This window comes from Pteronotus mesoamericanus, unplaced genomic scaffold (assembly GCF_021234165.1).
Source record: "Pteronotus mesoamericanus isolate MK-2021 breed Mesoamerican mustached bat unplaced genomic scaffold, CSHL_Meso_final contig_82, whole genome shotgun sequence".
NCBI lineage: Eukaryota > Metazoa > Chordata > Mammalia > Chiroptera > Mormoopidae > Pteronotus > Pteronotus mesoamericanus.
Window position 1 is genome coordinate 2,179,908 of NW_026555265.1, and position 15,972 is coordinate 2,195,879.

At 45.5% G+C, this 15,972-nt stretch overlaps 1 protein-coding gene across 1 annotated transcript in view; it reads right to left on the reverse strand.

Moving 5' to 3' along the window:
- Nucleotides 1-2,097: 2,097 nt before the first annotated feature.
- MASP1 (MBL associated serine protease 1) overlaps nucleotides 2,098-15,972 on the reverse strand; it is a 61,519-nt gene continuing 47,644 nt past the window's right edge. Inside the window, exons 10-15 of the mRNA XM_054585097.1 lie at nucleotides 12,603-12,740; nucleotides 9,222-9,335; nucleotides 8,145-8,330; nucleotides 6,268-6,335; nucleotides 5,743-5,842; nucleotides 2,098-5,314 (exon numbers count right to left, since the gene is read on the reverse strand). Of these exons, the coding sequence (XP_054441072.1) occupies nucleotides 5,124-5,314; nucleotides 5,743-5,842; nucleotides 6,268-6,335; nucleotides 8,145-8,330; nucleotides 9,222-9,335; nucleotides 12,603-12,740 (797 nt within the window). The 3' untranslated portion in view covers nucleotides 2,098-5,123. The remainder of the gene's footprint in view (nucleotides 5,315-5,742; nucleotides 5,843-6,267; nucleotides 6,336-8,144; nucleotides 8,331-9,221; nucleotides 9,336-12,602; nucleotides 12,741-15,972) is intronic.

The window sequence follows — 15,972 nt, forward strand, 5'->3', positions numbered from 1 at the left end:
ATTTGAATCTCTGGGGGTGGGATTCAGCCATTAGTATTTTTATAAAATTCCCAGGTGACTTCCATGTGCAGCCCACTTTGAGAACACTGGGTGTAGACATGATGACCGCTTTGTTGTGACATGGAGATCTCCCCCCTGTTTCCGTGTCTTGTGTCTCCTCTTCTTATGCGGACACCTGTCATATTAGATTAAGAACCTACCCTACTCCAGTATGACATTGTCTTAACTAATTATATCTATAAGGACCCTATTTCCAAATAAGGCCACCTTTGGGTGTACTCAGAGTTAGGACTTTAACATATCTTTTTTGGGGGTTGCAGTTCAACCCGCTAAAGGCTCCTCTTGGCTGTGACAGTTTTTCCAACTTTTCTTATTGGTGATGACTTTACATCTGAGCAATACTGGTCAAGTGTTTTTTAGAATATCTCCGAAATGTGATTTTTCTGAGAATGTTTCTCATGATTAGACTGGGGTTATGAGATTTGGGAAGGAAGAAAAAACACACAGGTACAGTGCCGCTTTCATCACAGCATATCAAGGTCACATGCTATCAACATGACTTATCACTGTTGATATGAACTGTGATCACCTGGCTGTAGTGTTTTGTCAGTTTTCTCCACTATGAAGTTATTCATCCCCCTCACCCATTTTCATACTGTGGTCTTTGGAAGGAAGTCACTATCTGCAGCCCATACTTAAGGGATGGAGAGTTATTTCATCTCCTTTAGAACAAAATATTTACATAAATTATTGACATTCTCCATGGGAAATTTATCTATTCTTCCCCATTTATTTATTTACCCAGTAATTTTTTCACAGAAGTATGTGCTCGTGGACATTTACTTTATACTTTGGGTTATAACTCAATACTATTAATTTGTTTTCTTGTTCATATTATTACAGCTTTGGCCATTGGAGCTTCTCCAGTAGGCTCCTGTGTCCCTTTGGCATTCTTTCATCATTTTGTAACTTCCTTACTTTCTAAAACAAGATGCTTTAGGCTCATCTTGTACCAGAAGTATACCCATAATAGGACAGGGTATATTTCCTGCCTTAGTCCTAGACTCAGCCATTTTATCAAGGGGTTCCTTTTATTGGAGAATAGTATTAGAAACCAAAAGTTGAATACTATGTGTCCTTGTTGCTACGGGGTGTTATCTTTTTAGGCTGAGCCACATTTTTAACCTTGCTGTGCTTCAGTTTGCTCACCTGTAAAATGGGGATACTAAAGTATTTTCATCACAAGCCATTGTGACAATTAAATTATAGAATCATGTAAGAGCTTAATGTAATCTCAATTATACAGTAAATGCTCAAAAATGCTTGTGATTATTTCCCATAGAATTTTTTCTATGTGAGATAAATTTAGTTGCCACAGTTCTTCCCCGTTTGCTAATTTTTCTGGTACAACAACCTTCAGGAGGGGTTAGGCAAAGATGTTTCTGCCAGTTTACAGATGGAGAAATTAAGTGAATAAAGGATTCAGCATATGCTGCATTAGAACCTAAGTGTCTTCATTTCAAGACCCATTCTAGATCCAGACTGGCTATCCTCCCTGCCACCTGAGGGGTATAGCTTTCCTGTCCCTGCTTCTTGCCTAGCTTTTCTTGAAGGACTTCTTGGGTTAGGGTTAGGGTTGATTTTTAGACTCACGTCACCAGGAAATACTAACTCATGGCACAAAGTACTCTAATCCATAACAGGCCACTCATAGACATGGTGCCATATTTTCTGAACCAAACAATTGAACACATGATCCAAAATTTTTTTTCTATTATGTATGGATGACAATCAAGAAATATAATTTGGATGTTGAAAAATTGGCATCCTGATATTTTAATCACTTACAAGAATAGAGGGACAAGGTATTTAATCAGAACTGACCAGCAAAACTTAAGACATGCTATTGTATTGATAGTATGACCTTCTCATCATAGCCCCTCTCTCTTTTCATGGTGCAATGATCCTAATCAGATACAGAGAAATGCTGATAAGTGAAAACATAACTCACCAGAATCATCAGTGCATGCAAAACCTAAGCCAAACAGGATGCTTTGACTCAATGCAGATGTTTATTGGAACAAATGTGTAGTCACCCACAAGAATAACAGCTTTTTTTGCTAATGAAATTGGTGTGATCATTATTGACAATAACAACCTTCATGGTATGAAATCATCGCTTTAGATATAAAAAGTATATTCTAGGGAGGGGGACTTTGGTTGCATAGAAGAGACCTTTCTAAGAGGCAGCTCATGTTGAAGTTGGAATGGGCTGCATTTGGAGGTAGTGAGTTTCCCATCCCCAGAAATATTCAAGAAAGAGGTCATAAAGTTAGACAAGATGGTCTGAACAGACATGCCAACCCTCTGCTTCTCTGACTGTGAGAGATTTAGGTTTCTTGGACCTTAGCAGAAGTGCAGGGGCTGATGTATCTTTACACAGCACATTTAGACATTTCTTCAGAATAAGGATGGAGTTGCAGGTGGGAGAATAGATGGGATAAACTGTGTCCAGCCAGAGGTTAGTACAGAGAGCTGTCCCCTGCTTTTTGAAAGTTTGATTTACTGCACTTTATTTTTACAAAAGACCTACATTAGTACCTGTTTCACTGACCAAAAGAAATCTGAAGAGGATATTCAGTTTTAAGAAAAAAAGGTGACAAGCAAAATTAGGGTTCAGCATTTGTTTTGTAGCGAGCTCTCACGGAAACACCCTGAGCGGTGAGAGTGGCCTGGCCGAGCCTTTCCCCAGGAATTAGGCCCAGCAGCTCAGCGCCAAGGCGCCATAGCTTTGAGCTGTGTCTGTGAGCATCTGTGCTTTATCTTGATTTATTTTGTGCATTGGTTAGCAAGATGTGTCCTAAGGTAATTGTTTCTTCACTTTATGCTATTTTAGCTTACAAGAGGTTTTATAGGAATGCTTTTCTTTTGATTAGTAGGGTGGGGTGGGGGGGCGTATTCGTGTGAAAATCCTGAGGCTGTCTCATTGTTGTCTGACATTAAGGAGAAAGTCCCCTTAAATACTGGTTCTGATTCTAGAATCAGAACATGGGTCTACTAGATATGTTGTTTTTGTGAGAGAAGATAGTGTAGCCTGAGGAAAGCCTGAGGGAACATTCATTTGCTCTGTGCCCCTTTCACCTGGAAGGCCTCCCTGTCTTACCTGTGGAATGCCTACCGTCCTCAAGGTTCGGCTCTAACACCACATTGTCTGGGATGCCCTCCCTATGTTCCCTCCTCCAGTGCCTCTGTGCTGCTCCAACACATCGCAGAGGTGGGACGGGGGGTTCATTTTGTTCAAGGCACTTGTGTATGTATCGGTTCCCTCTGTTGGAGCTTCTGGAAGGTGGGAGTCATGTTCCCCTCATCTCAGCAGTCTCCAGAGCAGTCAGCACAGCCTGGTCCATGGGTACTCCCAGGTAGTGCTGTGAATCAGGGAGGTTTGGTGGTTTGGAATGCCCTAGAAAAACTCCAAAGCTTTGCATTGCACGTCTTTATTGGTTTATGAAAAAGAACTCAAACTTGCTTGAAAAATGTCTAATGGAGTTGGGTCCCACTGTCATCTTCCCTGTCCAGAGTAAACTGCAGGGCACAGAGAGGTAGAATGACTAGCTCATAGAACCAGAAGCACGCTGTGACCTGCTGTCCCTGAGCATTCAGCCTTAGGCTTAGTGTCCATAAGTCTCATTCAGTCTCATTCCTTGTCCCTTTTTTCAGCAAGAGACCCTGAGTGATTCTAGCAGCTCCGGGAAAGTCAAGAACTGAAGTCTCCCGTGAAGACCAATTTTCATAGAACTAGATGGGGACTTGGGGTTCTGATCCCTGGATGGGCTTAAATCTCAGAGGTCTGGAAGGGATGAGTTCTCTGGGAACTTCCTGAGAAAGGAGCTGACTCTCTGAGGGAATTCTGCATGGGAAACACTTAGCACTGTGTGGTGCTAGGGCGTTCGGGGTAAGGAACAGGGGTGAGGAATCAGAAGAATCGCTTCTTGGGGTCAGCTGTGGACACAGGGAGGGAGGGCACCGGGGCCTGAGTCTAGCCTATCAGGGCTGACGTGGTGCAGCTCCGATGCTCAGAAAGGGAAGAAGGGTGGGGCCTAAAGCAGATGCTCTGCTTAGGAATAAGGGAAGATTCCTTGACTAGCACTTTGCCTGGGGCCATGTCTTTGGGAACCAGGGTGTGGTGAATGAGGGTGGGTGTTGCTATAGGAGCAGTTTTTTCTCTGCGTCAAAACTCTATTGAACTTTAATGTAATTTTTGCTTTTTGGTTACTTTGGCTTTAACTCATTCCATCAAGGAAAAATGGCTTCTTTGGATCCTCGATCATCAGAGCTGGGAGGGTCCTTTGGGATGAGGGGGAGGGACCTGCTTATAGTCACACAGATTGCTGGGGGCAGAGCTGGCTCTAGAGCCTGGTGTCTGCTGTCCCAGATGACCATTTCCAATCTCCCTCTCTGCCTTGCTTCTTGCAAGGCTCTCTCACAATTTGTCATGTAGCTCGTGCATTGCTGTGGGACATGCTGTAGGACTAAGCACCTTTTCTCATTTTCTTTTTTTATGGGGGGTAGGGATGGGGTTGGGAAGGGTGTGTGGTAGCACAGAAGCCCAGAACTTTTGGGGGCAGATGAAAGAGATGGTCAAGGTTGAGGGGAAGGGTACACACTGATCATCCCTAAGACCCAGCCAGGATTTGTAAGAGAACTTTGCCTGCCTGGTAGACACATTGACATTCTGCTAAGTCACATTTATAGGGCACTTAGTTTATGCCTGCACTGTGCTAAATGCTACATATATATTAATTAATTCAATCCTCATCAAATTTTTATGAGGTAGGTAAGGTATGCAATTTCCAGAATATGGACAAAGAAACTGAGTTTCAAAAAGCCGAAGTCATCTGCCCAGCATTGCAGACCTAGTGAGTGACAGAGATTGGATTTGGCTCTATGTTCTGATCACTCAGCTACTCTGTTTCTGTAAAAAAAGAGAAAATGGGGCTGAGATGGTCCCATTATTGGCCAGTAATAGAGGGGCTGAATGAGGTGGGTGAAGGGTGAGAGCATCTTGCATCAGATAATTATCTTCTGCTGCTGACTGACCACGGACAGGTGGTGAAAAATGGAATTCAATTCCTTATGTTGGTGACTCTCTGGATCCAGTCCTTGTTGCCATAGACGTAGGAATATACTCCATAGCGGTCCTTCTTTCCACAGTCGTCGCCCCAGGACACCACGCCCACCAAGTACCACTGGCCTCTCTCTTTATCCAGGGTCACCATGGGGCCTCCAGAGTCACCCGAACAGGAGTCTTTGCCCCCTAGGTGAAAATACAAAAAAGAGACGCAGGTTAAAATAACCTGTCCCCTTTCCTAACCCCAAATCAAAAGGAGCCTCCTTCTCCCCACCATTGACTTGTAGTTCAGAGAATTGGGCACAAGGGGGTGCAAGCAGATCATTTGACTCAAACCTGGGCTCTGAGAAGTTCTAGGTCAGGCCTTCTCAGAGCCCAGCGATTTTAAAAGCGCAGGTTAAGAACTCTCCTGTTTCATAGGTGAAACGTTGAACTTTAAGAAGGGAATAATGGAAATTTCTTAGCACTCTTCTCTCTGACGCAGATTCTCTTGCAGAATCCTTCCTTTCATGGCCTTCCTCCCCGTCTCCCACTCTTTCCAGCCCTTTCATTGCTGGGCTCTGCACCACTTTCTGCCTGGTGGTGCCCTATTATGTGCCAGTCTCTTGACTCACCTTCCTTCTCTCCAGCACAGATCATGTCCCTGGTCACTTTCTTCTTCAGTGGGGCATAGGCATTCTGGCAGGTGAGGTGATCAACAATTGGGATTTCGATCTAAAATACAAGGCCATTGTTAGTCCCCACTCCTGGGTGAGAAGTCCCTGCTGTTCTGACAGTCCCTATAGCTGGCTCCTCCCTATCTCTATCCCCATCCCCATCCCCATCCATTTTTGTTTAATCTTCTCTATGATCATGTACAGACGACCACTCTTTCAGGTCTCCAGGCTGAGCCCTTAATAAGCTACAGAAACCGTCAACCGTCTCATGTTTAGAGACTAGAGACCCATGGTATGCAGAACAAACAGATCAAGGTCGTTGAGATTCAAAGTCCCAGTGAACTCTGAGGTGAGTGTAAGCCTCTGGTGTCTTCCTCAACCACCCCCCTGCCCAAGCCTCCAAGTCCCTGAGGGGTAACACAGAGCAGGAAGGTGCCATGCAGGGCAGAGGTCACTCCCTGTAGGGCATAAGTAGAACTTCACCTCCATCAGGGTCTCTGGGAGCCTTTGCAAGAACTGCCTCCCCCAACCACTGACGATGACCATGGACCCTGGAGAAGAGAAGACACAGTGGGAGCACAGAGGCTGTCTGTGGGGTTTTCAGAAGGTTGCATCTGGCAGCCCCATCACACCCTGCCTGAGGAGGAAGGGCTGCATTTGCACCCTCAGAAAAAGGCGGCGTGGTGAGGGGGAAGACTGCTGGGTTGGAAGTTACCTGCAACAGATGTCTAGGAATTTGTTTCTATGAATCATCAGCTGGTTTGCTTAGTAGTCTATTCTCTCCCTGTCCCAGCTAGCACAGAGCCTGGGCTCCATGAAGGCGGTCATCTCCCTTGTCTGTAGCAGCACTGGCATATATAGGCACTCAGTCAATAATTGTGAGAAAAAAAAAAAGCCCAACCTAGTCCACAATATATTATGCAGCCTTTAGCAAGCCCTCACTGCCCCCTCCCACCTGAGCCTCAGTTTCCCTGCCCCTCAAATGAAGAGGCCAGACTTGGTATCCTCTGACTTCTCCAGCTCCCAGCTCCAATATTCTAGAAGTCCACAAAGTTGGCAAATCTCAGAGTGTGGTGGAAGTGGATTAAACACTGAGAGAACACTTATTTCTTTATTTGAGGAAAGAGAAAAAAACTTGGGTCCTGGAAATAGCACTGAGCTTTAAGTTGAAAAACCTGGATTCTAGCCCCTGATCTGCTCTTACAAGTTCTATGTTGGGTAAAGTCACTTCATCTTGCTGACCCTCAGTTTTCTCATCTGGAAATGGGACTACAGTACCACCTCACAAGGCTTTTATAAATGGTAAATAAATTAATGAATGTAAAGCAACTGTACAAGGTAGGCACATGGCATTTGATGACTCAGAGCCATAGCTGTGTTTTTCCTGTTGGCTTGCTCCACCTAAATACTTCTCAAATTCTACTCAGCCATTTTTTTAAATAACTTCTTTACACTAAAAGAATTTATCTGTGATGTGGCATCGCTAAACTTCCATCAGAATAAAAGGGAAGCCAACTGCCCTGGGTTGGACTTACATTCTATATTGGATATATTTGCATATAGTATTTCATTTACATATCACAACCACCCCCTGGGGCATTATCCTCAGTGTAGAGGTCAGCAACTGAGGTTCAGCAGCTTCCTCAAGATCAACCAACTAGGAAATCGTGGCATGAGGATTTGAGTCTATACTAGTGATTAAGATATCGTCCCTCAGCTCCAAACTTAGCCTTCTATGCTCTGCTTTGTGATGCAATGAATGAGACTCTGAAATGGCACTTCTGCTTTGTCAGGGGGGATCCTGCAAAAAAGGGGCACTTCCAGGAAAGCTTGCCATTACTGTCAGCATCACCCTACCAATGGATTCTTACCCAAGCAGTGGTGGTTGGTTCCAGCTCTTCTTCCTAACACCATCAGCACAGGAGCCTGAGTTCTCACTCCACAGGGTCCCTGTCCAAGCTTCTTGGTTCTCTAACTCCATTCTCTTCCATTTGTTCCCCCAGCCCCAGGAGTGGTGGTTCCTTCCTGCAAGTACTGTCTCTAGTGTCTCAACATCCCCCTTCCCTTCTCCAGTACTCCAATACCCTATGTTAGATTCTCTCTGTTACAATAATTAGTCTGTTCCTCCATCTGGACTCTGACTGATATAGTACTTACAGCACTGATCAAGCTTGCCTGTTTACTACGTGCTGTCTTGGAACCAGATCTGACTTAGCTGTCTTAGAGGAGGCAGCTAAGGAATCATGTGGACACTGTCAGCTGGCTTGGTTGGCACCAGAGCCTCACCAACGCCAGAGAAGAAGTCTCTGAGGAGGCACCTGCTGTTCTGCAGAGGTGATATCAGGGGTGGGAAGAGGTACCTTCCTCCGGGGGCCTGTCTGGCAGACAGATGGGCATCACAAAGTCATTCAGCACCGGACCCTTTGACAGCTCCACCAGAGCCACATCATTCTCAAATGTCTTGGGGTCATACAGGGGATGGAGGACGAAGTGTTTAACCTGGAGATGTTGTTCAGTCTCATCTCTCCGGGACCTCCAATGTTTACCTGGGCAAGAATAAGGCACATGAGGCATAGAGATAAAGGAGGTACAGAAACTAAGGTCTTGTCTTGCTCCCTGTCAGCCCCCTATCCTATCCAGCCTATGTTTCTAGCCTTAACTCTTTTCATACTTCCCTTCACACCTTTCTCAGCCATCCTGCCCTACCTGCTCTTCCCCATGTAATCTCTTGGACTTCCATCTCTGTCTTGCTTCATGAGCTGATCTCACTGCCTTTAAATACTCATTCCAGGGTTCATCGCCACATGTTCAAATTATATAATCACCCCTCAGTGCCTGGATCATATGTTGCCAGCTCCATGAAGCCTCTTCAATTCTTGAGTTAGATTCTTCAGTAAGAAGTCTTCCCCCTCCCAATCCCCCATGGAATCCCATGACACTTTATCTGTTTTTCTCCCACAGAATTTACTGCTTTTTTTTTCTTCTTATATTAGAGGTCTCCCTGCTTATATTTTATTCTTTATTAGGCTGTAAGCTCCTTGTGGGCAGGAACTAGATCTTTAGAATACTGTGTCCTTAGATCCTAGCATAGTGTCAGTAGGGGACTGAATTGAATCAGCTGGTGGTCTTGGGGAAGGGAAGCTTAGATTGTATGTGCACTATCCACTTGAAACAATGGATTCACAGAAGGCTGAAGCATCTTTGGAAACTAGACTGGGCACTTTATTTTCCTGTTAGAAAACTGAGGCCTAGACTTCAATGACTTGCTCATGGTCCCTGCACCTGGAAATCATTGTCTTGAGCTTGGACTCAGGTCCCTGGACTGCAGTCTCAGCTGATTCTTCATCCCAGGTGTCCTGCCCTGATGAATGAGTTAGTGAACATACCACTTTCCCAGAACCACAACTGGCTTAGGAATCAGCTTGTCCCTCACTCACCAGCAATGATTTTGAAGTCAGAAGGGGCGAGCCTGTAAAAGTCGTGGAAGACTGGGTCCTCTGGATCGAGTGAATGGTGGAGGCAGTGAGCCGCAGTCAGAATCCAGTTGGAGCCTGAGAACAGAATTGTGCACACACACTGCCCTGCACTGCTCTGACCTGTCTTGAGCTGAAGGCCTTCAGACTACTCTAGGGTATCCTTCTCCATTGCACTTCAAGGCCCCTAGCCAGGCACTCATATACTAATCTAAAGATGAAGAGTTAAATCTGTGATTTTATCCGCCTTTTCCAACCAAAGCCAAGGCTGAACATCTTAAACAGGATTTCAGGCCTCCCTTAAACCCGTAGGGTTGGTGTGCTCCAGACAGCCCAAGGTGGGTTCACACAAAACCTTGTGCTCACCTGCCACCCCTCTGGCCTTGTGGTCCTTGGGCCAGCATCAGCAGCCTTATCTGGGAACTTCTTAGAAATGCAGACTCTCAGGCCCTCACCTCAGATCTACTGAATCAGAATCTGCATTCAGGAGGAAAATCTGGGAATTTTAAGAAGATCCTCAAGTAATTCCTATGCACATTAAAATTTGAAAAGCACTGCTTTAGCAGGGTGCTTCTCAGCTGTGGATGCACATAGAATTGCCTGGGGAATTAAAAAGACAAAAACAGAAACAAAACAAAAGTAGTGCCTGGGCCTAAAACTGGACCAGGTAAGTCATGGGAGTATGGCCCAGGCACAAGTGTATTTTAAAAGTTCCCCAGATGATCTTACTGCTATCACTGCTCTGATCCTAACCTCCTGTTTTATAGGTATGGGTCCTGAGGCCTGGAGCAAAGCAGGGATGTCTAGGGTCACCCAGAAGGTTAGTGGCAGGCCAGGGCCAGACCCTGGGTCGCTTGCCCATTGGCCTAGAGCATTTCTCCTATCTTGGCTACCTTTTCCCCTCAGTGGACAGGTTCCTCCCCTTTGCTTAATACAAGGTCAGACTTTTGTTCATCCTTTAGGTGAAGCAGATGATAAACCCATAACTAACTAAAGCTAGAAACATAACCAAGATGAACCAAACAGGAAAAAGGCACCAGGGCTTGGGGGTGGGGAGTATCAGGTTGGAGTTCAGAGTCCCAGGCAGAGGTGTTTTTTGGCAACAGGAACCAGGCCCCACTTGGCTCTCTCAGGACCCACTGTGTGCTCTGGCTACTGGGTTCTGAATAGAGCTCCATGTAGGCCACACTCTTTCCCTGGAGGCATTTTTGATCTCTGTGCATAGCCAGGGACTCTTGGTCAAATTTTCCATGTAGATAAAGTGGGATGATGTAGCCAGGTAGGACAGCCTGCTTCACAGCAGGGCTCTGGGCCATTTTGACAAACCCAGGGTGTTCCGGGGGGAGTCCAGAGATCTTACTTTACCTCCCAGCTCTGCAAATACTCTTAAAGTCCCTGAGCCAAGCTCCCTCTACCCATGTTTCAATGTGGGCACCAAAAAGGGTGGTGCTTTCCCTCCTTCCTCCATCCCTCACCCCCTTTCCGGCCTCTCTGCTTCCTCTGTTCTCTCCCACCCCACACTCCCTCTATAACACTGAGTACCAGGAGGAGGATAGAGATTCTAGATAGGAGAGCTGTGCAGGGGGGAGCATGGGAGAACTTGTAGCTCAGCCGAGGATAGAGAAGCAGATTTCTAACATCTTCAAAACACAGTAGAGAATAAACATGCAGTAGATATGAATTAGCATTGACCATTATTGAACATAAAAACTCAAGACTTAAGAAAACTAATTGAATTGTTAAAACCGTGGGCACATAATCCATCTCTTTCACTCACATTCTAACAAAATCGGCAATGGCTGGTGAAGTGGCCTTGCTCCCCATTCTCCTTGTCTGCCCCTCCTCACCATTTCTTTGCTTCTCTCCAGACATTTTCTTCACTTCTAGTTCCTCCCTGCTCTTCTGTCTTTCCTGATTTCTCCTCTCACTTGGGTATCTTGTGCCCTACCTGTATCTCTTCCTTTCATCATATTTGTTTACTTTTATTTTCTCCTTTATCTCTCTCGAGGTCCCTCTCTATTATTTTCCAGGTCTCTCCTATTCTCTGTGTCTCTTTCTGTCCTCTCTGTCTCTGTCCTTCTAAGTTCTGTCTCTCTGTGTCCCTCTCCTCCCTTCTATTCCTTGGCCCTCTCCCCTGCCCATTCCCCACAGGGCTGTCCCTGACAGCTGTACTCACTCTTTGTGCCCCTTTGGGGGGCTCCATAAAGTGGGAACACTCACTTTGTGTGGGACTGTAAGGATCACTTCCTCCCAGAGGAGGGCTAACGCCTGGTTGCCATTTCACTTCTCCCAGGGTGTCCGGCGCCTCCCCTTGGGGATGGATCCCTGATGGGAGCTGTCCTCATCTGACTGCACCCTGGGAGGTGGGTCAGTAAGGTGGGCGGCCCACAGCATCAGGAGCTGTCCAGGCACATGTGGACCCATCCAGACCTTCTTCTGTAATGGGATCAAACCAGAAACTGGCTGTGGGCTCTGGAGTGCTATTAATTTTTCTATGATGTTAGAGATGGGATGGACCTTAGATCAAAAATTGCAGCAGGAAACTTTGTCAGCCATTCCTTTCCTGTCCTTACTCCTTCTCCCACCACGTTTAATCCATTACAAATTCTGATGCTTTTGCCCTGGCCAGGTGGCTCAACCAATCAATGTTTCTCTTTCTCTCTCCTTTTCTTTCTAAAATCAAGAAACATAACCTCAAGGGAGGATTAAAAAACAATCTTAATGATTCATTTTCCTAATGCTTTTCAATCTGCCTCATTTCCATCCCTTGTCTCCTGTCCTTATTCTGAAGCTAAGGACTTCCTTCCCCACTACTGCAATAGCCACCTCACTGAACTCCTGGGCATCTGAGCTACCTTTCTTTGCCATCTATATTGCCCCTAGAGAGAACTTTCCAGAACATGCTTATAAGCCTGCCTTAGTGTTCAGGATATAATTTAAATTCCTAAGAAGAGCACTCAAGGCCTTTGCACATTTCCCTTCCCTAACTTCAGGGTGAATTTCCTGGTTCTTGATCCCACAGCCCTGGTACACCCTGCCTTTGAGCCATGTGTTGTTACCCATGTTTGAGGGGCTGACTCTTTGGCCCTTCCATGTGCTAGAGACTGGCCAGGGCTCAGTAGGTGTTTGTTGACTAAAGGAAGCAGTTAGAATAGGAGGAACACATGTCTCCTGGATCCAGCTGAGGGCTCTTTCTGCAACACTGTGCTTCTGGGCCCTATTATTAGTGTAGGCAGTGGTTCTTTATGAAGAAGTGTTGATCTGTCTATAGAAAGAGGGTTGGGTACCTTTGCTTCCACCTCGGTCCCTAACCTGGGTCTCCCACCCCTTCCACCTTCTCCTTACCTATAAGGGAGCCTCCACAGAAGGGCTGCCCATTCGGGTGCGTCAGCATGGCAATCCAGGGAGTGGTGCCTTTCTCAACCGGGCGTCCACTGATGATCTTGGCTAACAGCCTCCGGGAGAACTTGGGGAGCCCACACACTGCAGCCAAGGGAGGGAGGGACACGTCACACTCTTGGCTCCATCTTGCCATTTGTCAGAGCTACCAGCTCATGTCTTTCTGTTAGGAATATCTGATACTTTTTGATCTCCCCGTATCCATTGCCCCATTCAGGAGCAGCATGCCAATTTTTTCTGGGATCCACCCTTCCTTTATTCCCAGTCTATATACCCTGAGTTGGAATAACTTTAGTTTTGGTTTTAGGGGTAGGGATGTGACCCGGTCCTGACTAATTATTGCCTCTCATCTTCTGGTCAAGCAATTGCTCAGAAATGGGAATGTAACCCTGGCCAGGCCAATGAAAACCTGACTTGGGAGTTTTGCTAAGTATTTTAGAGAGAGAGAGAGAGAGAAGGCCTTTTTCTGCTGGGGTTTCTAAGCCACTGCCTATAAGCCCAGACCTTCATAGAGTGTCTGCTGAGAATAATGTTACAAACAAAGAAAAGTGGAGCTAGAAGGTGAGAAGTGAAGTAAGGGAGAGACTGTATCCTGATATTTAGGTTCCTTGACATAACCACACCTGAAGCATTTTGGCATAAACTCTTCAGTTATGTGGTCCTATAATTCTCTCTTTCCCAGTAGATACATGAAGTCTACTGGGTGGGAAGTGTTTCAACCATTCCTTTTTCCATCTGCTTCCTCTGTGAACTTCCTTCTCTTCAGAACTAGTTCTTGGTTTTGGATCTCTTCACTTCCAAACTCTTGGGGACCTGGCTTTGGGGAGTCTTATTTCTTTCCTGTATTTTTCATCTCTCCTTTGTCTCTGCCTCCAAAACATGGTCAGGCCTTCTCACCCTAAAACCAAACTTCTATCCTCTCTGATTCCTATTGATTTCAAAGTCTCTCCTCCTCCTTCCCATAGCCGAGCCTCTGGAGAGAAAAGATGACAGTCTCCACATCCTTCTTTGAATTTGGAAGAAGTGCTATGCTTTGCACATACTTGGAAGTAAAGTGGCCATTTGAATATTTAATAGACCCACAACCATAGATGGAGATAGAATGGCTCTGGGCCCATAAATAGAACTTCAACAGTGATCTATACCTATATAGGAAGATACTGTTTGAAGCTTTATCTCATGTGTTCTTCATCCCTAGGAAGTCTCCTTGTCTTGTGACTCCTCACTATTGAACCTGGAGCAACCTTCTTTGAGGTGAGGCTAGATGCAGCTTTGACTTTTGAAAGAGTACAGCACAAACCAAAGTCTGGAAATAGAAACTTTCATTTGAAGAGTCAGGGGTTGCAGTGAAAAATTTGTTGGTTTTTAAAGAACCACAACCAGAAGAACTGAGCATATAATTTTTTCTGTAAGCCATAAAAAAGGGAGAATGTAAGGGCAGTGTCCTGCCTCAGGAAGGAGATAAAAACCCAGGAGAAGCCTGGAAAGAGAGGGAGGGAGGAGGAAGGAAGGGTGAAGGAGAGAGGGAGAGGTTGGGGGCGGGAGAGAAAAGAAAGAGGAGGAGGGGAAGGAAGGAGGGCAAGAGAGGGAGGGGTTGGGGACTTTAAACACCAGGGTGGGGCTTGTTTCCTGGCTATTCTTTCAGAGTTGACAGAAGAGGCTGGGTCCCTGTCCCTGGTGAATGTCCAGCCTAAGGTATTCCTCTGAACTATCCTGTGGCATTTGCTCTGTTAGCTACTTTTCAACTCTCATGACACTTTTCTTCCTTGACTTCTGAAGCACTTCCCTTCCCCTGTTTCTGATCCCTCTTTTTTTTTTTTTTGGCTCCTTCCTCTTCTCTCTATGCCTCCCCTTCTGGTATTTCCATTGTTCAGTCCTCACACTCTGCCCCCCTTTTTTTTTTGCAAACTTCCAATAGATAATACCATCTCTTCCTATGCCATCCCACCACCTATACCTTGATGAATTTCAGATCTGTGTCTCTAATCGGCTTTCTTTTGTTAAATAGCTCTTTGGTTACATCTCCAGCTGGATTGCTCATAAATTTTTCAAGCACAGCAAAACAAAGCTCTTGTCTCTACCCTTCACCAACTTTCTCCTCTTTGTTATTCAGATGTCTATTATTGTCTGCACTGGCCTCATCTTTGTTGCTTCCCTTTTCTTCACCCCGATATTCAACAAAGCAGTTAAAAAAAAACACCAGGGGAAGCAGAGAGTAATATGTCTCTGCTACTCCATGTAACCCCATGACCCCCTCAGTCTCTTAATATGTCACAAAACAGTTCAAATATCTAGAGAAAAGTAAAAATGTGAAATGTAATAGAGCACAAGACATGATAATCCTTGAAACCAGCTACAATTAAAGTGTAAAACATAATTTAGGATAGTTTTAGTTCTCAGTGTGTAAAAAGCATGACATTGTAATACAAACTCAACAAAGGCACAGCATGAGTGCTTCCCACAGAGAGCCCTCACTGACAGGCTGGCTTATGCCGCCCCTACACTCTGCACCTTCACTATTTCTATGCCTAGACACCACGCCCTGCTGGATATATCACCACTGAAATGTTTTTAAACTCCTCACCCCCACACCTGGGCTATCAGCCCTAGGTTTGGTGGGTTTTCACCATCTCCCTCCAGAAAGATTGCAGTAGCTTTCCAACCTCTCTCTCTAGCTCAGCCCTTCCCCACAAGCCACTTGCCACTCTCTGCTGTTCACCCTCAGACCTGCTGATTTGAGAATTTCCTGGCAGAGACTCAAGAATCTGCATTTTAAAAAAGTATCTCAGGTGATTTCTGATACACCCCAAGTTAGGGGTTACAGGACAGTGCAAACACAGTATGACTTTCAAGATTATTGCTGTTCTCCCTTAATCCCCACTACTCCCTCTTTACTCATGCACACTTTCCTGCTTGATCTTTGCCCACTCTGCCCCGTCCCTTCCCTCTCCCAGTGCAGCCTTTGCAGCCCCTCTGCAAAGCTTCCCAGATCCTCGTCAGCAGTATGGACTTTTTGTTCCTTTTAAGTTTCCACAACACTGCACTCTCCACTCCTCTCATGACACTCATTTCCTTTTGCCTGTGTGAGACCTAGGAGCAAAGGACCTTGCCTTGCATGTTAGCTTGAGCTCTTAGAAGTCAGACTTAAATAGCAGGCACTACAATGAAGGAATGTGCAGGCTCGAGAGCACATGTTAATAACCAACCCCATTCCTCCGCACTTTTTCTTGGCTGATGTCTAGGTGCCAAAAATTGTACTTCCTCTGTAACGCGAGAGGCTTTGGCTTTACAAGAGGCAAGTTTCTTTTTACAGAGT